This window comes from Nuphar pumila, chromosome 8 (assembly GCF_984573655.1).
Source record: "Nuphar pumila chromosome 8, dmNupPumi1.hap1.1, whole genome shotgun sequence".
NCBI classification, from domain to species: domain Eukaryota; kingdom Viridiplantae; phylum Streptophyta; class Magnoliopsida; order Nymphaeales; family Nymphaeaceae; genus Nuphar; species Nuphar pumila.
In genome coordinates this window covers 82,338,601-82,365,949 of record NC_143256.1, presented here as the reverse complement: position 1 = coordinate 82,365,949, position 27,349 = coordinate 82,338,601, and the positions used below count along the sequence as shown (strand labels likewise).

At 41.4% G+C, this 27,349-nt stretch overlaps 1 protein-coding gene across 1 annotated transcript; it reads left to right on the top strand.

Moving 5' to 3' along the window:
• LOC149830002 (protein IQ-DOMAIN 6-like) lies at positions 1–26,714 on the top strand. Its single transcript, XM_090015355.1, has 6 exons — positions 1–66; positions 214–441; positions 24,404–24,631; positions 25,494–25,607; positions 25,689–26,344; positions 26,621–26,714. The coding sequence occupies exons 1-6, from the start codon at positions 1–3 to the stop codon at positions 26,712–26,714; spliced, it is 1,386 nt and encodes a 461-aa protein (XP_089871481.1).
• Positions 26,715–27,349: the final 635 nt, after the last annotated feature.

Sequence of the window (27,349 nt, the reverse complement as noted above, 5' to 3'; positions counted from 1 at the left end):
ATGGATGCTTCAGGAAAATGGCTGAAATCTCTTATTGGAACCAAGAAACGTGAAAAAGAAGACCAGGTATTCATTGCTTCTCTTCTTTTCCTTTTTTTTTGGGGCAATTGTAGTCATGTAATTTTTTTAGTAGGTTTGTTTCCTGGTTTTCCTTTTTGCATCGTACATGATATTTTGGATTTCTTCTGGTTCTGGTTTTGGTTGGTTGTTCAGGAGAAACAGGGGAGCAGAGGGAGTCGGAAATGGAAGATCTGGAACGTCCGGTCTTCGTCCTCGAGGGCGAGGGCGACGTCCGAGGCATCAGATTGCTCGCCGAAAGTGGCCGAAGATGTTTACAACGTGGTGATTGCAACGATTGCTAGGGCTCCAGCCAAGGATTTTAGGGTGGTGAGAGAAGAGTGGGCAGCAATTCGCATACAGACAACATTTCGGGGGTTTCTGGTATAGATTCTTTTGATCTAAAAACTGCTGGTCTCTTTTTTCCTTATAAACACACTAGAACTGTTTTTCAGTTTAAGGATTGGAGGTTTCTGCCTCTTCTAATGATGTTTAAAAGGATATTTGGGTTTACATTCATCTAGGAATCAGAGAAAAACTTGGATAAACGCCATCTTGGGCCAATGCAATATGCTGGCTTATCCCATTTTTTGTAGTAAAATGGGTAACCGGTTCAGTTTTTGTTGTTCATTTTTTATTTGAGCCACTGTAGTTCAGCTATTAGAGGTTCACCTGATGAAGAAAATCCCGCACAGTAACATCCTCTTCTCCAGCGCCCAGGGGTCATCCATCTCAGAGATGGGTATAGTGCAGAAGGGGATGATTGGCAGTGCTTGTCTCCTTTGAGAGTCTACCATATTTGATATTGATGGTCGATTAGAACTCGGACTTCATTTTTCCTTGTTGAGGCTTAACAAATAAAGATGCCCCATCATAGAGGATTGATGCTCAAAACTACTAGAAAGAATACTATGTGCACATGCTATCCCTATGCCATCCATCTTGGAGGTGAACAGATTCTGCGTATTCATCTGATCACCACCCCATAGTCAGTGTCATATGGCTATGAGATAGAACTATCCTCGTCTGGCAATTTCAGCACATCTATTCATCTCTGTAATGGATGGTACTTGGCCATCAACAACCCAATGCTCGTTGCCTCTCCAGGCCACATTGAATCTTTGGAAAATTTTACTGCAACTAAATAGACAGTTCCAGTGCACATTAAGGTGAGCAGAGTCAGTTAATCTCATTTTTCCTTTTGCAGATCAAATTTTTAATCATAATCAGGTTGAGGAGTCTGCAAAGAATTCTTAGCCTTTTGAACCACTAAAATTTTCAAAAGGCTCAAGAATTTTGTGCTCCTTAACCAGATTATGATAAAAAAAAGACTCCCACCAGGTGTGAGGGAGCCTTTAACAGGTGGGTGTTGGGATTGCGCACAGGAGAGACGGAGAGCATACCTGATGTGGTCATGACTGTTATGTAATGGCCGAAGGTGGACCGATTGAGCGTTTCTAAGATGTTCGGCTCCCTAACCGATCGCTACCCTCAATGAGTTTAGGCCCTTCAGTGATGGTGAGCAGGATCCAATCCCATATTGTATGTCTTGGGGTCTCTCATCAATACCCCTTTTATAACATTAAACTTTATTAGGAAACAATTAAGATAACCGTTCCTTCCAAATGGTAAGGTTTATCCGACAGGGACACCTCTAGGAGACTCCTTATACGTGGGTGACTCCAATATTCTCCCACTTGCCCCAGCGATAAACCTTTAACCAAATACTTTATGTGGATGGCTTGATGAATAGATTGGCCTTTAAAATTTATTCTACAGATCCTTAGTTGAATCTCTAATCCTTGTGAGATTAACAAAACAACCATAATGAGAATCAAAACTGTATGTGATCACTTTATTCTTATGCATATGTCAAAAAAAGTTTAACAAGTCCATCCTCAATACATGTTCAGAATACAATCCCGGTGCTAGCCTTTTAGTAAGAGGATCAACAATCATCTCTTTAGTATCAATATTAACAATATCCACTAGATCATTCTTTGTTCTTTCTTTAACAACAAAGTACTTTAATTCTATATGCTTACGTGATGTAATACTTTTATTATTATTCGAAAAGGACACCGCAACTTTATTATCACAGTAGACCTTCAGTGGCTTCTTGATGAAATCAACCACCTTTAACAGTGATATGAAGTTCTTCAACCATATGGCCTGCGAAGTAGTCTTGTACAATGCTATAAACTCTGCCTCCATGGTGTGAGCAACAATGGTCGTCTGCTTTCAATTCCTCTTAGAGATCGCGCCCTCAACAAGTAGGAAGACGTACCCAGTAGTAGACTTTCTACTATCAAGGCATCCTCCTAAGTCTGCATGTGAGTAGCCAATGACCTCAAGGTGATCAACCTTATGATATGTCAACATATAGTCTTTTGTCCCTTGCAAATACTGCATGACTTTCTTAGCAGCTTTCTAGTGGGATATGCCTGGGTTAGACTGAAATCTACCAAGCATCCCTACTGCGAAAAAAATATCTGAACGTGAACAAGTCTGCGCGTATTACAAGCTGTCAACAACTGATGCATATGGATAAACACTCATCTGTGCTTTGTCAATATCGTTCTGTGGACATAGGCTCAGTTTATCACCTTTTGATATGGGTGATGTTCTAGGAGAACAATTCTCCATCCCATATTGTTTTAATATCTTATTTATGTAGGATCTTTGGGAGAGACCTAAAAAACCTTTTGCTCTGTCTCGGTGGATCTCTATGTCAAGTGCATAAACAACCTCACCATATCTTTTCTATCAAAATATGATGTAAGAAACAGTTTTGTCTCTACAAGTAAATTTATATCGTTGGTTACAAGTAGTATATCATCTGCATACAACATCAATATGATAAACTTACTCCCACTTTCCTTAAGGTATATACATCGATCAATGATATTTTCTGTAAACCCGAAAGTCACGATGACTTAGAAAAATTTAATATACCACTGTCGGGAGGCCTGTTTAAGTCCATATATTGATTTGTTAAGCTTGCAAACCAAACGATCATCTTCAGATAAACCAAGAGATTGTTTCATGTATACCTCTTCATTCAGATCCTTGTTGAGGAATGTTGTTTTCATATCCATCTAATGTAGCTCTAAGTCATAATGTGCTACGAGGGCCAAAATTATCCTCATTGATTTCTTAGTTGAGACATGAGAGAATGTCTCATTATAGTCAATGCCTTCTATCTGGGTGAATTCTTTATCAACCAATCTTGCCTTATGTCTCTCTATGTCACCTTTGGAGTCCTTTTTGGTCTTAAAGACTCATTTACACCCTATGGGTTTTACTCTTTTAGGTAACTTGACAAGATCCCACACTTGATTCTTAGTCAGAGTCCAACTCTTCTTTCATGGCTTTTATCCAGTGCAAAGATTGTTTGCTTTCAACAACTTTCATAAAAATCAACGGGTCATCATCTATATCTATGAAATCATCAGGCTCCTAAAGGTACACCATATAATCAGGATGTATGACAGATTTTCTAATTCTTGTGGATCCTCAAACAGGTCGTTCTATAGGTTCAGACTGAACCTGTTCATCATGTTCGTGTTCTTCTGCATTATCCACAATAGGTTCATTTTGGATTTATGCATCAACAACTGGGTGATCAAACACATCATTATTAAGAATAACAATATGCTATCTCTCGGTGTTTTCCTCAACATGTAATGAAATTGAATCCTGTATTTCCTCAAAACCAAGGTTTTGAAGTGCACTTAATCTTACTGAACCATCTTCAAGAAATTTTGCTTTATCCGTTTCAACAATCTGTGGTGAATGAGGTGGGCAATAAAACCTGTATCCTTCGATCTCTCTGGATAACCAATGAAATATCCACTGGTTGTTCGTGGATCAAAGGCTTTAATGTGGGGGTTATATAACTTAGCCTCTGCAGGACAACCCCATATACACATATAAGACAATGATGGTTTCCTACCTGTCCACAACTCGTAGGGAGTTTTAGGTACAAATTTCGTAGGAACCTTATTCAAAATATGCACAACAGTCCTTAAGGCTTTACCTCACAACTTGATAAAAAATGTTGAATAATTCAACATGGCCCTGACCGTTTATTTAAGCGTACGATTTTTCCTCTCAGTTATACCATTTTGGTAGACACTACCAGACATGGTATACTGAGGCACAATGCCTTCCTTTTTAAGAAATCGTGCTAATGGTCATTCCCTTTGCCCCATCTCAGTAAACCTACTATAATATTTGCCACCTCTATCAGACCTGACTATCTTAATAACTTTATCGGTTTGTTTCTCTACTTTTTTCTTAAATTCTTTAAACATTTGAAAAACATCAGATTTTTCATAAATCAAGTAGAGATACATATACCGAGAATAGTCATCAATAAAGGTGACAAAATATCTTTCGCCTGTGTAACAGGAGGTAAATGGTCTACATACATCCGTATGGACTATTTTCAATATCTCACTACTACGCTTGACACTCTCTTTATATGTGTTTGTTTGCTTATCCTTTATGCAATCAACACAAGGGTCATTCTTAATAAAATCTAGAGATTTTAAGATCCCTTCATTTATGAGTATCTTTATTATCTTTTCAGAGATATGACCCAACCTTCGATGCCAAAACATGTAGGATTTATCATTAATCATGCTACGTTTATTCCCAACTAATGCGTATTCAGAAGTCAAAGACTCCTGAGTTTGGATCTTCGTGTTTAATTTGTACAAACCATCATAAACAAAAGCAAAATCAATTTCAATTGAAACTTGGAGTTTTCAAATTTAAAACAATATCCAAATTTATCAAACCTTGAAATTGAAATAAAATTTCTACTATATGATGAAATATAATAAAATTATGAAGATTCAAATGTACGCCGGTATCTAAAGTGATATTGTAGTTGTAACGACCCCAATCCATACCCTTTTAAAAATGCGGAATATTTTTTTTTCTAAGAGTTGCGGAAAACTTCCCAGAGACCTGGGGTCCCTACAGTTCCAATTTCAGTTGGATAACCATACACCACAAACGAAGTTGCAATCATCATCCATATCAACCAACTAAGACTCTTTTATTAATGAGTAAGAAAATTTCAAAGACAAGGTTTTCTTCAACTGAAAGTAAAGTAACACTTGCAAAAATTAAAAGAACTGAAAGACAAAAGAAAGAGCCAATCTATCCTATACTGAAGCTGATAAGCCCAAGTGTAACTCATCCATCCCCAGATGCATGTCCAACTTCACTGTTCACCCTTACTTGTGAAAAACCAACAAAGTAGGGTGTCAGAACCGAAATTCTGAGCACAGCTACTTCTAAAGAAACATGTGAGAGAAAGAACATGAATAAGATTTCATGCAGTGATTTGAGTGAGTGCATATATAAAATTTGCAACATTTAAATATCTATAACTACCAATAATTGCATTTCCTCACCAGTCAGGAACAGTACAACAATGTCACATATCAATAACTAAATAACCAACCTTTTAGCATGATCTCACAAAGTAAAACGTATGCTACCACCAAATGATGTCAAGATATCAAGAATGATTCAAACATGCATGATCTAATGCATAACAGAAAAATGCATGATTTTGTGCAATGCATGATTTCTTATGTTATCTTTCATTTAAGTTCCATCTTTCCATATGCATGCCCTATTAGATGCACACATCCTTAAGTTCCTCTTTTTAATTAACGTGGCCCGCGGATACACTAAACGGGTACAAACCCCGAGGTCAAGTAGGTTCCCAGGGTAGCTTAACACACAATTTGTATTTTATTACTGGGTTCCAACTTAGCCCTCGACCGATATCAGGAAACCGCACCATCCATCGGAACATTAGACCTCCACATCTAATGTCGGGGACACAAGGGACACCCCACGCCCACAAGTGCCACTTCCTTGGTACCATAAACTCACAGCTGTGACTAACACACCACTCCCGGGTAAAGTGGCGTGTTCTCCCTAAAACCGTGGTCAGGAGAAGAACCTCAATATCGGGTTCAGGGGCAACAACGCACACGGAGTTTTTGTATCCTCACAGTCTCCCCAAGACCGGATATCTAAGATTCTCATACTCCAGATGAGATATCCCAGAATGTATATTACACTGTTCTTATTCTTTATATCTTCATTTAAAGTTCATTCTTTAAGTTTGCAACACTATATGCAAGAGTAAAGTGAAAACCCCGCATCCTCCCTTGCAGGGACCCATTCGGGACTCCAGCCCGTGTAAACACATAGAACAGTGTAGTAAAGTGTCAAACCATCTTATGTGGTTTAAGTGATGCTGTTAAAAACATATGTAAAAGAAAACCAAACCCACGACTCTCCAGGCCGATGACAGTCCATTTAGGCCATCGAGGCATCACATCACAAAACAAAAGTAGTGTTTTATTTATAACACTAAGCCAAAGTGCCAAAAGCATGTGCAATTATCATAAATCCAACCATATGCATGTCATAATGCATTCATATGCATTTTCAATATGTGTGTGTTATCTACATCACATATTTAACCAAATCCATGGTTTCTTTAAGTGTGTGAGTATACATGTACCAATTCACACAATAATCAAGCGTACCGGTTCGAGATGAATTAATAATAACTGAATCATGCTCACACCTATGAGTACCATAATCATAACCGTCAAATGAAAGCATAAACCTCCACGACAAGTGTTTCCAAATGCATATCCATATGTGCCAATATAACCATGGTCATGAAACAACAACACTCCCAAGCATGGCTTCAAAGATTCATGTGCAAGGATTCACTTATTTATACCAAAATGCATGTTATCATTCCTTGATTGATTTTATTATGTCATGTGAATACCCATTCATGTAGATTCAAGAAATCACACATTACTTCCATGATTGCTCATGCCCATGCAAACAACTAGACAACAATATCCCAATCAAGCATAACAATCAAGTCTAAGCATATTAGCATTTTCATGAATATACAAGACTTTCCCAAAAAAAAATGAAATGAACATACAAGGCTAGACACACAAGCAATCACAATTGATAATAAGTGTACAGCTGAAAACATGCTATCATGCACATTTTTTTTTTTAAAACATCAGTCTACATGGATGACCAGCATAAGCACTCTAAAACAAGCAAGGAATTCTATGTTGTTAAAATGCTCAAAGTTTGATCCATCACAAGAACCGAGCTATACCACGTTAGCCTACACAACCTAAACCACTTATCTAGAAATTTAGTATGACCATAAATTTTATTTTTGAATAACATGAAAAATAACTTTTAAATAGTCAAGAATTTTATGTGCATATCATCACTGCAGGTATAATCATCAGGCATGTGGTGCATCCATATTAAGACCAATTTCCTCTAATTCCCAAGAGTTACTGAGTTTTCGGTGTTTCATTTTTTTTTTCTCTCTTCTCAAAATAGCTGCCCCTATACATTGCATATCCTGAATTATCTAATTTCATCAACTGTCCTTTAAGAAATGGTAAAAAGAATACCACTAAATTGACCATGCAACTGGATATTAGACAGGCAACTGGACTGATTCATTCTCTAGTGAATCACTAGGTCATGTGTGTCCAGACAGAATTTGATTCACCTCCCAAATCTCATTCGGTGTTTCATAATTCACATTTATTTGTACGCCATCGATTCTCCTACCTTCAAGACTCATGAAGTTCTATCTTGATAAAAATCATCATCTTCTGGTAGAAACCTCTTCTTTCTAGGACCTTCTTGACTACCAGCTTTGCAACTCGAATTTCATTTATATCATGCAGCCTTTCATAAGTCTGGGTGTTATGATTTCAAATTTTGAGTATTCAGCAGCACGTTATCATACTTATCAAAATATGAAGGAATGATATTCAGCAACCTATCACATCAATGTACAGGGCTTAATATGAACAATTTAATCCAATAGCATAAAAAGATTTTGTCTACAAGAAACTTCATAAAGACTTATATGATGCACCTAATGCACATCGTGTAACCTACCCAAGTCAGGTTATACATGACTCTCCCTATGCACATACAATGATAACGAAACCCCAAATAAAGTTTTATTTTAATTTGATAATGACAACCGAATCCCCCAAATCTGATTTATTAGAGTTTCTGACAACCTTTATAACCTCCTCCCCATTCAACATCAACACTGAAACCCAACAGTTTACGTGCCCCAGAACAGTTCTTTTTTTTTTTTTTGCTATTTCACAAATACCAACTTGAAGAAAAATCTCCCAAATTAGCAATCTCTGTCCAGGCTATTTATTTTTCCTAAGCAATTCAACTCTTTACGTAATACAAACATACTAAACACCACAAGAAAATCCAAAATGAAGAAAAACAAGTAAAACAAACAGATCCAAAGGCTATATAGCTCCAAAAACGATACCAACGTCCAAAAACATCATCTACCGAAACACCCGTTAAAAATCTATAAGATTTTCAGCAAAGGGGATCAATTGCACACACACAGGAAACCTTTTTTTTTTCTCTCAGAAAAATCGAAATCACCCATCCCCTTGATGATGAAAATCCGAAAACCCCCAAAAATCTGATTGATTAGGATTTCTGTCAACCCTCATAACCTCCTCCCCCCTCGTTTATTCATGCCAACCGAAACCCCCAAATCCAAGATTTGGGGTTTTCCCATGTGGGATTCAAAAAGAAATCCCCACTCCAGAATTTCGGTGGAGCCTCCCCTCAAACCCACACAGGGAATCGAACCCATGTTCGATCCCTCACCTCGATTCCAAGAAGACCCGTACCTTTCTCCGATGACTTTTCCGGCGATCAGAGACAGTCGTGGCGGGAGCACCGGGCTGGCTGGAGTCGCCCCCACTGCTGTCGTGACAGGGATGCTCGAGGAGGGCTGATGGCTGCTGGTTGCTCGTCGGCGACCTTCTTTCTTTCGGCGTGTGCGCACCGAGACAGAGACGGGAGAGACGAGGGAGAGAGATGAGGGACTGAGTGGAGAGAGATAGAGGCGAGGGAAGAGAGTCCCCTCTCCACTCCCTCTTATCGGCAAGACCCCTCCCCCCTTCACGCCGAGATGGGAGGGGGAGGTCGGTTACGCTTTGCGTAACCCCCCCCCCCCTCTTCGCCCCTTTCCTTTTTTTGTAACAACCCTATCGGGCAACCCTTATCGGGTTGCCCCTTTCTTTAAAAAGGGGTTACAGGGGGTGCGGCTCGGGTCCGGACCCGAGGCCCGTAACCCGACCCCCAAACTATATGGATCCATCAGTTGGATCCGAATGGATCCAACTGTGGATCCCCGGATAAATAAATAAAAATTTAAAATTTTATTTATATGTTCTTATTATTATTATTATTATTAGTTTTATTTATTTATTTTAGATATGGATATAAAGACCATTTTATGGATCTTAGATCCACATGTTGGATCCATTTGGATCCAAACATGGATCCAACCTTAAATACTCGGTTTTTCTTTTCTTTTCTTTTCTTTTATACTATTAATGATTTATTTAACTATTATAAGTATATTTTTAATACCCCATTGTGGGTTATTTACACGTTCTTTTATGGATCCAAGGCCCAAATTTAGAAAAATACTCGTTATTTTCAAATAGATTTAAATAAATAAATTACAAAATTTGAGGTTATTACAGTAGTTTCCAACACCTTTCACATGCGAACACATCTTGTTTCCCAAATAGATGCTCTTCTCATGCATTGTTGGTTTCCTTCTGTTTAGGAACGACTGCAAATAGTTGGCAATATGAACAGTAGCACCAGAATCAATCCACCAGCTATTTTCAGAAATATGTAATAAATTACATTAATAAGAAGAAAATGACAAATTACCTTTCTTTTCTAACCATTCTTGTACTTTATGCAATCTGCCTTCCTGTGTGCTTTCTTCTTGCAAACAAAGCACTTTATGGGAGAAGAATCAGATTGTTTGCTCTGAGATGACTTTTCTTCTACTGACTTCTTCCTAGCATTTTTCTTAAATGCATTTTTCTTTGGTCCTACCTTGGATCCATGAGAAGCTATATGTGCACTTTGCACCTTCTCTCCTTTCAATCTTTCTTCTTCCTTAACACACTTGGACATAAGTTCATTGAACGTCCATTCATCATTATGTGTGTTGTAAGAGATCTTAAAAAGACCATATTCTATTGGTAGGGATGCCAAAATTAAATGCACTAGGAATGAGTCAGAAATGGTCAGCTTCATGTCATTTAGCTGGGACACTATGTTCCTCATCTCTAAAAGGTGCTGTTTAATATCACCCCCTCCAGTATATTTCATAGATATGAGTTTTGACATTAGGGTACTGACCCTGGCCTTATTCGAACTAACAAATTGTGCTTCAATGGCACTCAGGAATTCCTTCACTGTCCTGCATTGCGGGATAACACTGCGAATATTTTTAGCTACCTTAGATTGCAAAAGCAATAGGCTAAGTCTATTCGAGCACTACCACTTTTCAAAAGCACTCTTTTGTTTAACAGTGGTTTGATCTGTCAAGGCAGCAGACTTATCATTTCTTAAGGCCAAATCTAAATCCATATACCCTAATGTGAAAATGACAATTTTTTTCCAATCACTAAAATTAGATCCATCAAGAAAAGGGATAGTACTCGAGCTATCTAAAATCATAGAACTAGAAATTGCATGGCAAAAGACATGTATATAAAAGAAGCATATACGAGACAAACTTGATGAAAAAAACAATAAATAATAGGCCCTTGATATGCTTATTTTTGGGCGAGTGAGAGAGTCATTGGAGTCCTACTTTGGTAAGAGCTCCGACACGTGTAATCACTACGCCTATCGACCATAGCTGGTAGAACTAAAGCTCATGTGAAGTTAGACTATCAACACATGACACCTTTGGGTACACATGCGCGATGTATCTCAACACACTTGCTTTATTTTACCCTACTTAAATTTCAAACATGATGAAACTCCCTTTGGGTCGCTTCATCGTTTCATGAATTTAAGTACAACATTAATATTGGATAAAACTGTATGATAGAACACCGTTGACAACATACATGCATCCAGTTACTTTGGTAACATAAATTCACTAAGTTATCTAACTATCCTTGATTCCAATATCAGTCATACATAATGCATGCATAATCACAAATAGAATACATGAAAAATAACAAAAACCAAGCTTAAATGGGTAAAACCCGAGGTCCTAAAGCAGGAATTGGTCTGAAAACACCCCGAACCGGTATAAAACAACCTCGAACCGGTCATCCAAGGGTTTAAACCGATTCTAAACCTTATGAACCTGTGCCAAGTATGAACAAAAGTTTATAAAACCCTATAACTGTATGCCAAAATCCCTGTATCTTTATATATTTATGAAAACAATGTCTTAGCATCTCAAAACCGGTGAAAGCTAGAAAGAACCGATAAAAAACGGTTCTGAACCGGTATGAGAAAGGGCGGTATTAGTTCTTGATCCGGTTCAGGCCAAATAGTGCCTGGACCCTACATGAATCCAATCCGGTTTAAATAAGATCTGGGTCTGACCCGGTACATACCCAGTCCGGGTCTGACCCGGTACTAACCAGATCCGGGTCTGACTCGACACAAATTGGATCCGAGGCTGACCTGAAATAAACTGGATCCGGGTTTGACCCGGTACAAACCAGATCCGGATTTGACACAATACAAACTGGATCTGGGTTTGATCCAGTAAAAATGGATCTGGGTCTGACTCGATCCAATCATAATCTAGGTCGGACCCGGCCTTTTCGGATCAAACCCATACCCAGAACCATTATGGGTCTGGGTACGATCCAAGGGAAACGACAGACCTGATCCACCCAAAATGGGTTTGGATCAGGCCTGTCACCGGGTCAGAATACTGGACCCGATTCGGGTCCACCAATAAAAACAGAAACCCGAGGGTTTCTGTTTATAGAACCTGAAAATCTAAAACGGTTTCTCCCCCTTTGTCGCCCCACGGTGACCCACGTCGTCGTACGGTGACCGACGTCGGTGCTCAGCCAGCGACGATCACCTATCCACGACGACCCACGCTGCCCCACAATGACGTACGATGGCAGGCATCGACTGCCGGCTAAGAGGCTGAAAGGAGTGGGGAAAGGGGGCATGACTCCTTTAGCAAGGACTGACGTCGCCTACCGGCGACCGTCTGACAGCCTTCGAAACCCTGCAAGACAAAGGACATCGTCGGTGAGGCGGCAACCCCCAGCGAGCATCCTGTCAGAAAACCCCGAAAAAGGGTTTTGTGTCGGCAGCTACCAGAAAAGGACAAAAGGGTTTTTTTCAAACCCTCTTTTTTCAGCGACCAACGCAACAGGTAAGGAGTTTGCCGCATTTCGCCGTCAATCCTGTTGTCCGACGAAAACCCCCTTCCCCAGCGATCCTGGCGCCGTCAGACCACCCCTGCAGCCCGACGACCACATGTAAAAACCCATGACTTATCCTTATGTGTTTTTTTTTTTATCTTAGAAAGCACTGTCGTCCCATGGCGACAGTCGCCGGTGGCCGGCAACGGCGGCAGCGGGTATGGGCCGATTACCCCTTTTGTCCCGGTGAAAACCGTTTATGCGAGGGGATACTCGGATTAGCAGAACGAGAGCGTGAACAGGATGCTCCCAATGCACCCACACCCGCCGCCAACCTGCGACCTGCGTTGCCCCATGGCGACAGTCGCAGAAAAATGCCAACAGGCCCGTGCAGCGAAAAAGCATGGCGTGGGTGTAAAAACCCCTCCGACAGAGTCGCCGGAGGGGATAAACATTAAGTTTTTTTTTTTAAAAAAATATGGAAAACCGCGTAACAGGAGGGGGGAGGATAAGCCTCACCTCCCAAAATCCACGGGGGTGAGGGTTATCCTCACCCTGCGTGAGGGTTATAAAAACCCTCATGCAGCCTCCCTCCACCGCACCAAACGAGCGGCAGAGGGAGAGACAGTGAGAGAAGGGGAGCGAGAGAGGTAAGCCCTTCTTCGTCCTTCTTTTCGGTTTGGAGCTCAGTGGGCCGGCAGCCATGGCTGCCGGCGAGTTACAGTTAAAGAAAAAAAAAATTACAGAGAAAGAGAGAAAAGGGGGGGGGGGTCGACCGACCCTATGGCGGCCGGCTCCGACGGCCGGCCCCGACGACCCGGCCGACACCGATGGCCGACCCCGGAGACCGGGCCAGGTGTGTGGGTCCAGAGGGAGGGTCGGCAGGGGCCGACCCCCCTGCACCTGAGATCGGCATGGCTGTTTTAATAAGGGGGGACCGGTTCGGTCCAGGTCGGATCGAACCGAGTCGGTCTGGGTGCGACCCAGACCGAGCCCACCGGTCTGGGTCGCGCCCAGACCGAGTGTTTAAAAAAAAAAGAGTCTGGTTCGGCCTGGGTGCGACCCAGACTGAACCGGGTCGGTCCGGGTCGCACCCAGACCGAACCGGGTCACGTGGATTGGGCGAACCGGTTCAAGCCAAACCGGTTCAAGTCGAACCGGTTTAGGTCGAACCGGTTCAAGCCGAACTGGTTCAGGTCGAACCGGTTCAAGCCAAACCGATTCGGTTAATTGTGGGTTCAAGTGGAACCGGTTCAGACCGGATCGGTTCTGAACCGATCCGGTTGCACCAAAGTCCAAACCAAACCATTCGGGTCTGGATCTAGGTTTTTCAGATCCAGATTAACCAGGTCCAGATCTAACTAGATCAGTCTCGGATCTGGACCCAGTCAGACAGGTTTGGACCCAGTCAAATGATCCTGGATCCAGTCAGGCAGATCTGGATCCAATCAGACTGTCCAGGATCCAGTCCAGCAGGCCCAGATCCAATCAATCCGTCCGGGATCCAGTCAGGCTATTCTGGATCTAGTCAGAATAGAATGGATCCAGTTCAGACCCAATCAGACTTTCTGGATCCAGTTATGAAATGGATCTGAATCCAAACAGACAGGGTTTGGATCCAGATCAGAATTGGATCATAAGAAAGTCTCGAATTGGCTCGAAATCCGAAATGTACCAAGAGATCCATTTGGAGCCATGAGATCCATTTCAGTAAAATGGACATATCTTCGCACTCCGAACTCGGAATCGAGTGATGTTTGGTGCGTTGGATTCGTATTGAAGAGAGGAATCCAATTGTCTATAAAATTCAGTCAAACTAGAAATACAGAAACTGTGGTTTCTTAGATAAGATTCGGGAAGGGTATTTTGGTAATCTTAGTAAGAGGTTTTGTGAATTAATTCAGATATACTGCTTTAATGACCAGATCTTACTGTTAGAGCATCTGATAATCACCTTCGGTGGAAGTACAGTCTTCGCACTTGAGGTAAGGAATATCATAAGTAACTTTAGATGTGAATAAACCTGTTTCACGTCGTTTGTTATCGTAGTGTTTAAGAGATTATGTGATTAGCATGATAGCTTTGAGTGAGACCATGACATGCATGCTTGACATTCTGAGTTAATTTAAATACATGTTTATTGTGAAATGCATGTTAGTTGTAATGTGTCATGCATGATAGAAAGCAATTGTAATTGCATGTCGAATTGAGTATTAATATCATGCATTATGATGAGATTTAAGTGGTCTTGAGTCCCATTTATTTCATTCATGTAGTATGAATGAATATTTAGAGTTCAGCATGCAGTACCCCTTAAATCCCAGAAGTGGCGACCTGTGGCAAGGGCTACCTGGTTCGCGGCCAGAGTGCAGCCACCATGGAGAGTGGGCCGCCGGTGATTTAATGATGTAGAGATACTACATCATTGCGTGCTAAGTGAGAACGGTGTGAGTCCTAACGTCAACATGAGATTAAGAATGAGAGTGTTGTGATTAGTCATAGCACCACTCGTGAGGGAACGAGTGAACTTTGAATTTGAGAATATTGTTCAATGTGTGAACTTAGTTATGACTTAGGATTTCACTCACACTGGTTTGGGACTCTGGAGGATCATGGATAGTTGATAACCATCATATTTAGGATGTAGCATGAACCATGCCGAGATTGAGAGCTTGACCTCCCGGCTAGCTACCGGTGGGGTCCCCGTGGTGGTTCACTGCAGTGCCTGGTGGTTTGGGGACCACTGGGAGTGTATGGTTCATTGTTTGGCCAACATGTAGAATTGGGGTGTTCTAAAGGGTTGCTACGCCCATAGATGACTATTACCGGTATAGCCAGACTAGAAATAGTTGTGTGAAAGAGAGTATTTGAGAATGATAATGGGGAAAATTAAAATATACAAACATGTGTGATGTATCGAGAATTAAAATAAGACTAGGGGCTTAGAGCCCAACACAATTGTAAATTTTTGTTTATTTACTTATGATTATTTCTTACTGGGTTGTAGACTCACTCCATTTTTGTTTAATTACAACTGTAGGTTCCAAGCATTAGATCATTCACTTGTGAGCAACTTCTTCTTCTTCAGCAGAGCATTGGTATCTTTTACTTTCCTTGTCATTGAATAAGATGTAATTGCTTTATTTTATTATGAATGATGAACAATTGTATGGGAAAAAGTTGATTTATGAGAATGAAATGAAAAGTTTTTTTCAGCCACATTTTTCTCTGTGTAAGCTTTGCACTCTTCCCTCTGAGAAGTAATACCAACTGAACTCGGACTCTTGAGGTCCCAGATCGGGGTGTTACAAAGTGATATCAGAGTCAGGTTTACACAGAAAGGATATTCTTCATTCATTATAAGACTCAATGACAAGATGTAAGTCTCTGCTTGAATAATACATGTTAGTGATTAAATTATTGCGTAATTAGGAATGGCTAACGAACAAGGAAACCACGAAGTCCCACGGGCTCAAGACCCCGCTGAGCCTCCCGTGGTAGGAAGAGAGGAATTTTCGCCGCAATGGCGATGGTTACTGGAGTCATCACGAGCATGACTCAAGTGGTTAGAGAGTTAACGCCACTACCTCCTCCGATCTACATCATTCTCGGAGACCGATACGTTTATCATCAGAACTACCCCTATACTACCCAGGAACCACATCCTCCACCTTACAGAAGGAGGAATCGACAATACAACTGTCAGAAAGCAAGGTCGGCACGTGGGCGGATGGGGGAAAATCGGATGGCGGCTCGAGAAGGCATCGGGAGAAGAATAGATCCAAACACAAACTTTGTGTCTCGGGAAGGGTCTCGTATGGCCAGAGCATGGGGACGACATATGTCCCGAGCTAGTTACGTGGCTGTCATGAGTGGGGGAAACCAGAGGGTTCCACCTCCATTTCACGAGCTTCTGGCTGAAGAAGCTCGGAGAGCGGCATTTCAGGCCACCGAAGCAACTCGACAGGCAGCGGGAGCGTAAGGTGACCCAGGGTTTGGGCAAGGGCGAGCGATTTCGGGAAATTTGTGAGAGGGAAGTGAGGATAAAGATCTTACAGTTGATCCTACTGCACCTACCTACACTCTTGCTTTACCCCAATATGACTTGAATACTTCTCCTCCGACCCACCTTTAATCAATGCAAAAGAGTTCAAGAAGAGAACCAAGCTTCAGATAGATCGAAGAGGAACATGACGATGAATTTAGGGATACTTAGCTTTATTTAGTCTAGTTCGATTACTATTACTTTGCTTTGTGTTCATCTTGTTTGCTTAGTAATATTTTATTTATGTGTACTTGGATGAGCAATGAAATAAGACATTTTTAAGTAACTGAGTGGCGTAATCGTTAATATGTGATAGAATTTTTATATGAGTATAAATGAATCATATAAGAAGCCTATTACGCGATTAATTTAATGTAGCACATGGATTGTTTGACTCTATAGCTACACATAGTTTTACCATTTCAACTTTGGGGAAACGGTTGCCAGTGGCACCTTCACGATTGAGTGTTTCTTACTTAATAGAGACACCCATAGGAGCAACCACCATTGTGGATACTGTGTATCCTAATTGCATTGTAAAAATCGAAGATCGCGAGTTGACTGTGAACTTGTTGCAACTCAACTTCAAAGACCTTGATGTTGTTCTAGGCATGGATTGGTTGTCAGACCATCCTACCACTATCGATTGTAGAAGAAAGTGTGTCAGCTTTCAAATACCCTATACTCCAACTTTCACATACCGGGATGTTAGAAAGTTACATAAGCCGGATATCATATCGTGCCTAAAGGCCAATATATATATATTGAAAAGGGATGCATGGGATTTCTGGCGTACATAAAAACCGAAGAGAAAGAAGATCTCACCATATCAGATGTAGACATAGTCCGTGAATATGATGATGTCTTTCCAGAAGATCTTCCAGGTCTCCCTCTTGATCGGGAGACTGAGTTCAAAATCGATCTAGTTCCGGGAACAACACCCATTTCGAAGGCTCCCTATCGGATGGGCCCTGCGGAACTCAAGGAACTCAAGGAGCAAATACAGGAGTTATTGGAGAAAGGATTTATTAGACCTTCAGTATCTCCTTGGGGTGCTCCAATTTTATTCGTGAAGAAGAAGGATGGATCACTGCGTATGTGTATAGACTATCGTCAATTGAATGCAGTAACCATAAAGAATAAATACCCATTACCTAGAATTGATGATTTATTCGATCAACTGCAATGAGCGGCATGATTCTCAAAGTTGGATTTGAGATCAGGATATCATCAACTGAGGATTAAGAAGGAAGATGTGGCCAAGACAGCATTCAGATCAAGATATGGCCATTATGAATTTATGGTCATGCCTTTTGGTCTGACCAACGCACCAGCTGCCTTCATGGACATGATGAATAGAGTGTTCAAACCTTATTTGGACAAGTTCGTCGTGGTATTTGTCGATGACATCCTCATATACTCTACCTCGAAGGAGCAACATGAAGAGCATCTGAGGATAGTTCTGCAGACTCTTAGAGAACATAAGCTCTATGCCAAATTCTCTAAGTGTGTTTTTTGGTTAGAACAAGTGTCCTTTCTTGGACACATTGTTTCTAAAGACGGGATTATGGTAGACCCTGCAAAGATTGAAGTAGTCACCAATTGGTCAAGACCCAAGAATCCTACTGAGATTCGCAGCTTTTTGAGATTAGCTGGGTACTATCGGAGATTCGTTGAAGGATTTTCTTTGTTGGTGGCTCATATGACGAAGCTCACAAAGAAAGATGTAAAGTTTGAGTGGAATGAGAAATGTGAGCAAAGTTTTCAGGAGATAAAAAAGCGTTTGACCACTGCTCCAGTGTTGGTCTTACCTTCTGGATCTGGAGGTTTCACTATTTATAGTGATGCCTCTCACAAAGGATTGGGTTGTGTTCTGATGCAACACGGAAAAGTGATAGCTTTTGCATTTCGTCAGCTCAAAACTCATGAAGTTAACTATCCGACGCATGATCTGGAGTTAGCAGCGGTGATTTTTGCCCTTAAGATATGGAGGCATTATCTCTATGACGAGCAATTTGAGGTCTTTACCGACCATCAAAGCCTTAAGTATTTGTTTTCTCAGAAAGATTTGAACTTGAGGCAAAGGAGATGGTTGGAATTTCTGAAAGATTATGATTTCGAACTAAAATATCATCCGGGTAAGGCGAATGTAGTTGCTGATGCTCTTAGCAGAAAGGCAGGAGCTCTAGCTAGACTTGTAGACTGAGAGTTATTTTCCTCGGTGGCTCATCAGAAGGCAGAAGCTCAATGCTTACCAGGTCGATTATTATTTGTGCAAACCACATTGAAGTCAGAATTGTGGGATCAAATTAAGGAAAAACAACTCTTAGACCCAGAATTTATGCAATTAAGAAAGAAGATCTCAGAAAGTGTAGAATCAGAATTCAATATTGATGATCAAGGACTTCTTAGATTTCGTCAGAAAGTTTGCATTCCCAAAGATGATCAACGTAGAAATCTGTTGATGGAAGAGGCACATCATTCTAGATATGCCATCCATCCCCGTAGCACCAAAATGTACCGAGATCTGAAAGATACGTTTTGGTGGAATGGTATGAAGAGAGACATTGCTGAGTTTGTTAGCAAATGTCTAGTATGTCAGCAGGTGAAGATTGAGCACCAAAGACCAGGTGGTCTTTTGCAACCACTTCCCATACCCGAGTGGAAATGTGCGGATATATCAATGGACTTCGTTTCAGGGCTTCCAAAGACGAAGAATGGGATGGATTCAGTATGAGTGATTGTCGACAGGCTAACTAAGTCAGCTCACTTTTTAGTTTGTAAGACAACTCACTCGTGTGACCAACTGGCTCAATTGTTTATTAGAGAAATTATGAGACTTCATGGAGTACCAGATTCAATTGTTTCAGATAGAGACTCAAAGTTCACATCACGTTTTTGACAAAGTTTTCAAGAAGCTATGGGAACACAATTAAAAATGAGTACAACTTTTCACCCTCAGTCAGATGGTCAGTCAGAGCGAACCATTCAGACCCTTGAGGACATGCTCTGGGCATGTAGTTTGGAGTATAGCGACTCGTGGAATGATATTTTGCCAGTAATGGAGTTTGCCTACAACAACAACTTTCAAGCAAGTATAGGCATGACTCCATTTGAGGCATTGTATGGTCGACGATGTCGAACTCCCTTGTGTTGGGATGAAGTCGGAGAAAGGACTTTGTTAGGACCAGAGATGGTTCAGCGAATGACAGATCAAGTGAGATTCATTCGAGAGCGTCTTCTCACAGCACAAAGTCATCAGAAGAGTTATGCAGATAAAAGACGTCGTGAGTTAGAATTTGAGCAAGGTGATCACGTGTTTTTAAAGATATCTCCGTTTAAGGGAGTAATGCGTTTTGGTCGAAGAGGAAAGTTGAACCCCAGATATATTGGACCATTTGAGATACTTGCGAGGGTTGGTCAGGCAGCATACCGGTTAGCTCTACCGCCTTCTTTATCTCGAATTCACAACGTATTCCGTGTTTCCATGTTGCGGAAGTACGTGCCAGATCCCTCTCATATATTAGATACAATTGAGACTGTATTAGATTGGAAAGATGATTTGAGTATGAGAGAAAAGCCCATCAAAATCCTGGACACGAAAGTGCAAAAGCTCAGAAACAAGGAGTTATCTCTCGTATTGGTTAGATGGAGTCATCACAGCAATAAGGAGGCTACTTGGGAGCGTGAATCTGATATCCGCGAGCAATTTCCACAATTGTTTCCAGGTAAGATTCGGGACGAATCTTCTTTTAAGGGAGGTAGAATTGTAAAAACCCCTCCAGTAGAGTCGCCGGAGGGGATAAACATTAAGTTTTTTTTTAAAAAAAATATGGAAACTGCGGTTTCCCTAAAGGGGAAACCGCGTAACGGGAGAGGGGAGGATAAGCCTCACCCCCCAAAATCCGCGGGGGTGAGGGTTATCCTCACCCTGCGTGAGGGTTATAAAAACCCTCACGCAGCCTCCCTCCACCGCACCAAACGAGTGGCAGAGGGAGAGACAGAGAGAGAAGGGGAGCGAGAGAGGTGCTTACCAGCGAGGACGGCGGCGAACGGCGGCAGCAGCAGCGAGGTAAGCCCTTCTTCGTCCTTCTTTTCGGTTTGGAGCTCAGTGGGCCGACAGCCATGGCTGCCGGCGAGTTACAGTTAAAGAAAAAAAAATTTACAGAGAAAGAGAGAAAGGGGGGGGGGGGGGGGTCGGCCGACCCTATGGCGGCCGGCTCCGACGGCCGGCCCCGGAGACCGGCCCAGGTGTGTGGGTGCAGAGGGAGGGTCGGCAGGGGCCGACCCCCCTGCACCTGAGATCGGAAGGGGCTCAGCCCCTTCCCCTGTTTTAATAAGGGGGGACCGGTTCGGTCCAGGTCAGACCGAACCGAGTCGGCCTGGGTGCGACCCAGACCGAACCGGGTCACGTGGATTGGGCGAACCGGTTCAAGCCAAATCGGTTCAAGTTGAACCGGTTCAAGCTAAACCGGTTCAGGTCGAACCGGTTCAAGCCGAACCAGTTCGGGTCGAACCGGTTCAAGCCAAACCGATTCGGTTAATTGTGGGTTCAAGTAGAATTGGTTCAGACCGGATCGGTTCTGAACCGATCCGGTTGAACCAAAGTCCAAACCATTCGGGTCTGGATCTAGGTTTTTCAGTTCGGACCCAGTTCAATCTGGACCTGTCTCAGATCCAGATTAACCAGGTCTAGATCTGACTGGATCAGTCTCGAATCTGGACCCAGTCAGACAGGTCTGGACCCAGTCAGATGATCCTGGATCCAGTCAGGCAGATCTGCATCTAATCAGACTATCCAGGATCCAGTCCAGCAGGCCCAGATCCAATCAATCCGTCCTGGATCCAGTCAGGCTATTCTGGATCCAGTCAGAATAGAATGGATCCAGTTCAGACCCAATCAGACTTTCTGGATCCAGTCAAGCAGTTTTGGATCCAGTTATGAAATGAATCTGAATCCAAATAGACAAGGTTTGGATTCAGATCAGAATTGGATCATAAGAAAGTCTCGAATTGGCCCGAAATCCGAAATGTACCAAGGGATCCATTTGGAGCCATGAGATCTATTTCAGTAAAATGGACATATCTTCGCACTCCGAACTCGGAATCGAGTGATGTTTCGTGCGTTGGATTCGTATTGAAGAGGGGAATCCAATAGTCTATGAAATTCAATCAAACTAGAAATACAGAAACATTGGTTTCTTGGATAAGATTCAAGAAGGGTATTTTGGTAATTTTAGTAAGAGGTTTTGTGAATTAATTCAAATATACTGCTTTAATGACCAGATCTTACTGTTAGAGCATCTTGAGAATCACCTTCGGTGGAAGTACAGTGTTCGCACTTGAGGTAAGGAATATCATAAGTAACTTTAGATGTGAATAAACCTGTTTCACGTTGTTTGTTATCGTAGTGTTTAAGAGATTATGTGATTAGCATGATAGCTTTGAGTGAGACCATAACATGCATGCTTGACATTCTGAGTTAATTTAAATACATGTTTATTGTGAAGTGCATGTTAGTTGTAATGTGTCATGCATGATAGAAAGCAATTGTAATTGCATGTCGAATTGAGTATTAATATCATGCATTGTGATGAGATTTAAGTGGTTTTGAGTCCCATTTAGTTCATTCATGTAGTATGAATGAATATTTAGAGTTCAGCATGCAGTACCCCTTAAATCCCGGAAGTGGCGACCTGTGGCAAGGGCTACCTGGTTCGCGGCCAGAGTGCAGCCACCATGGAGAGTGGGCCATCGGTGATTTAATGATGTAGAGACACTACATCATTGCGTGCTAAGTGAGAACGGTGTGAGTCCTAACGTCAACATGAGATTAAGAATGAGAGTGTTGTGATTAGTCATAGCACCACTCGTGAGGGAACGAGTGAACTTTGAATTTGAGAATATTGTTCAATGTGTGAACTTAGTTATGACTTAGGATTTCACTCACACTGGTTTGGGACTCTGGAGGATCATGGATAGTTGATAACCATCATATTTAGGATGTAGCATGAACCATGCCGAGATTGAGAGCTTGACCTCCCGGCTAGCTACCGGTGGGGTCCCCGTGGTGGTTCACTGCAGTGCCTGGTGGTTTGAGGATCACTGGGAGTGTATGGTTCATTGTTTGGCCAACATGTAGAATTGGGGTGTTCTATAGGGTTGCTACGCCCATAGATGGCTATTACCGGTATAGCCAGACTAGAAATAGTTGTGTGAAAGAGAGTATTTGAGAATGATAATGGGGGAAATTAAAATATACAAACATGTGTGGTGTATCGAGAATTAAAATAAGACTAGGGGCTTAGAGCCCACTACAGTTGTAAATTGTTGTTTATTTACTTATGATTATTTCTTACTGGGTTGTAGACTCACCCCCATTTTTGTTTAATTACAACTGTAGGTTCCAGGCATTAGATCATTCACTTGTGAGCAACTTCTTCTTCTTCAGCAGAGCATTGGTATCTTTTGCTTTCCTTGATATTGAATAAGATGTAATTGCTTTATTTTATTATGAATGATGAACAATTGTAAGGAAAAAGTTGATTTATGAGAATGAAATGAAAAGTTTTTTTCAGCCACATTTTTCTCTGTGTAAGCTTTGCACTCTTCCCTCTGGGAAGTAATACCAACCGAACTCGGACTCTTGAGGTCCCAGATCGTGGTGCTACAGTGGTCCCAAAACCTAGGGGTGGCAATCGGGTCGGGTTGGCGGGTTGGCGTGTCAGCATACCTCAACCCGAACCCGACCTGTTTATTAAACGGGTCAGCTGTGGCAAACACGAACCCGACCCGTTTAATAAACGGGTAACCCGACACGACCCGCCAACCCATTTAATAAATGGGTTGGGTAAACGGGTTTTCAGGTTCGCGGGTCGGGTTGGCGGGTTGACGGATCGGGTTGGCAAGTAGGCAGGTTGGCGGGTCGGGTTGGCGGGTTGACGGATCGGGTTGGCAAGTAGGCAGGTTGGCGGGTCGGGTTGACGGGTCGGGCAGACGGGTTGGCGGGTTGACCCACCCGCCTAACCCGTTTATTAAACGGGTCAGCCGGGTTGGCGGGTTGGCATACCCCCAACCCGAACCCGACCTGTTTAATAAACGGGTTACACGGGTCGACCCGTTTATTAAACGGGTTGGCTTAAGCCCAACCCGAACCCGCCTAAGAGGCGGGTTGGCGGGTCGTGTCAGAAATTGCCACCCCTACCAAAACGCAATGTTGGGATTGCCTGCGCATAGGAGAGACGAAGAGCATACCTGATGCAGCCATGACTGTCTGGTAATGGTCGACGGTGGATCGGTTGAGCATTTCTGAGATGTTCGTCTCCTCGGCTGATCGCTACCCTCAATGAGTGCAGGCCCTTCAGCGATGGTGAGCAGGATCCAATCCCAGATTGTATTGTGCACTGTCTTGGGGTCTCTCATCAATGCCCCTTTTATAGCATTAAACTTTATTAGGAAACAATTAAGATAACCGTTCCCTCCAAATGGTAAGGTTTATCTGATAGGGACACCTCTAGGAGAGCCCTTATACGTGGGTGACTCCAACAGTGGGCTCCATAAGGGCTTGGGTGTTGGTGACCCCACGGGGGTTTACCTCTCACGGAGGCAGGCCCATTAAGTGATCCGGCTCCTGGTGAGTGTTCGTCGTCATAAAAACGAAACCTCTAAAATTTTGAATAGATAGCCGAACAGCCTGTCACTGCTTGCCTTCTTATTCATTGGTTGAAGGCAGTGCCAATAGTTCTTAGTGTTAGATAAGAAGCACAATGATCAAGTTAGATGCAGAGAAAAAGATGTCAGTGTGCATGATTTTTCGTATGTTTTATTATTTCAAAAGTGAAACAATTCGTGTCGTGGAATTTTGTGCATAAAAGAATCACTGTTGGGTTTATATATGGGCAAACATGTGCAAGCATTTTATGCTTAAGAATATGTCAAAAAGGAACATAAGATATGCAAAAAGCTTATTCACGATTTGATTTTTCATGGTAAGGCCAGAAGGGCTTTGAGAGCTCTCAAGGCTGTTGTTCAGCTACAAGCAATTTTCAGGGGCCGTCGAGTGAGGAATCAGGCAGTCATCACTCTCAGATGCATGCAGGCACTTGTGAGAGTACAAGCACGTGTGAGGGCACGACGTGTGCGGATGTCCACCGAGGGACAAGCTGTACAGAAAATGCTGGATGAATGTCGCACTGAAAGTAACCCATTGAAAGAAGCAGAGGTACTTTTTTGAGATTTTTAGATTGTTATGATGCATCCAAGCATTGGTGCTTTGTATCTAGAGATTCTGCCAATGCACTGATGTTTATTCTATCTGCTTATTAAAATACATTCAGGTGCAAGAAAGCGTGTTTAGAATAAGACTAAATTGAAAACGCATGACAAATTCAGTATAAACGGTTCAGTTTATATATATAAGGTGAACAAAGTTAGTCTATCATTTGTTTTGTGAAACTTTTCTCCCATGCATATACTATGATTTCATTAACAAATTTTCAAAAGGTTTCTGGCTTCTTTTATCCCCAAGGTGTTTAAATAGACATTTATATTACTAAATTCAGAATCTTAGACTAGATGAGACTTAACCACTATTTAGGAAAGTTGTAACACCATGAATTGTAGCATTGGCTTCTCAACAGAAGCCTGATTCCTTGCACCTAAACGATTACAAAATATAAAGTTTTTGCACTGCAAATGCAAACTTACCGTTTTTGAGAGAATTAACTATATTCACGTGATACATTCCAATGCCAACTGCTTCACATATTCAATTAGAACGGCCAAGAAAAAAGAAAACTAGAACCTTAGAGCAAATTTGTTGGGGAAACCTGACAATCAACATTTGGGATGGTTGCATATAAGCAGGAAATTTAGAGTGAAGAACCAGTGAAAAGAACAAATTTTGTAACAGAAAATGGTCATCTGTGTTTTAAGTAAATTGTTCTTTGCTCGTAAATATGAATGCAAGGTTTTCCTTTAAGTGTGGCCATTTTGGATACTTTCAAGTTTTTTATTTCATAAAAGATTGATTTGTTCTATTCATTGGAAAGTCATAATAACCTCAACTTCTGAACTGCCCACAGGAAGGATGGTGTGACAGACAAGGAACTCTTAAGGAAGTCAAAGCAAAGCTACAAATGAGGCAAGAGGGAGCCATTAAGAGGGAAAGGGCTCTTGCTTACTCTTTCTCCCAACAGGTCTGAAAGCTCTACATCTCTCTCTTAATAAACATTTTTCCTTGTCTTTGTTGTTTACCACCTTTCCTCTCCCATTTTCAGTTATTGAAATCAAATTCAAATACCAATACAAACCCAAAAATGAGTTCTAGACCACATTTACCAGTGTGCAACCTTAAGCATGAATCTGACAAAGGGAGTTGGAGTTGGCTAGAGCGTTGGATGGCTGCCAAACCATGGGAGACCAGGTTAATGGAACAGTCCAATATGGATTCAGTTACCCCTTGCTCTAGAACATGCGATGATCACACTGGAACACGGTGGAAGCTTAGTGACAAACACATGGAGGCTTTTCCAAAACAAAAACAGCACAGTGAGATGCTTACAAAACAAAATGAGTTTGGATCAGTTACAGTGCAAAAGAACAATGTCACTACTAGGATCTGTGCTAGACTTCCAGCTGTTCTATCCAATGGGCATCGCTCGATTGCTCGATCTTCATCAAGTCCAAGTTCCGAACTCCAATATGATGAAAGCTTAACTTCTTCTCCAGCAACCGCATCCACTCCCATATCAGGCAACACTCACACAGCATCTGAAGAGAGCAGCATCAGTAAACCCAGTTACATGAATTTGACAGAGTCCATGAAAGCGAAGCAGAAGTCGTGTTCTTCTCACAGAGTACGTAGGCAAGGATCTGATGATTTTCAGCAGTACAAAAAATCTTTTCTTGCTAATGGAAATTCAACTAACATTTGGTGGTCAGAAAATTTGGTGAAGCGAAGTGAAAGATAGGGAGAAAGGTTATTTCTAAAGTGATGAGTGATTTATGTAAATGAGTTTGAGATTCAACAGCTTGTTGTCCTGTAATGGTGTAAGATTATGTGATGGTTATTTTTGTTTCTATTGTAATACAGCATGTTCAAACCTTTCTTAATTAACTTATAATGCTGTTTCTAGTTAATTTCTCTTGTTGCCAATAAGATAAATGCAGTATTTGTTTCACTCTTGTTTCTTGACATAATTTTGATCAGGTTCATGCATAATAGATTGAGCAACCAAAAGGAGCGTCGGAAAGTTGTCATTGGATACTCCCGTGGTCGGAAGGTGGTGGGGTATGGAGTGTGACACGGTAAAGTCTGCGAATTTTCTGGATTTTTCAGAAATAAAAAGGGATTATCCCAATATTTTTATAAGTAATTATTTTACAGTTAATTATTGATGAATTTTTTATATTTTTATAAGTTATTCAACATTTACAAGCTTTTAAACATCTTTGGATTTGGATCTGGATGGGGACCCATGATTATAGACCCCCATGAAACCCAGTTCAAAATATGCATTTGAGATTGCTTAGGATTCATTGGATCTCCTAGTTAAATGAGTTTGGATCAAGAAAAATCCAAATTTGTAAAACAATATAATAAAAACTCGAATCCATTTGATGGACCAGTCTAAGTTAAGAATAGATTTGAGTTAAATCTAGAAAAGGGGTCAAGGTTATTCAAACCATAAGTCTCAGATTTGAAACCATTAGGTGAATCCAATCCCAAAACAAGTTGGATCTAGAAAAGATCCAAATTATTAAACATATCGGGTATAGAATTGGATCCACATATATAGACAGTCCGATTCTAAACATGCTAGATTATAAATATGCAATATATATATATATATATATATATATATATATATATATATATATATATATATATATATATATATATATATATATATAGTTGTGGATCCATACTACAGATCTC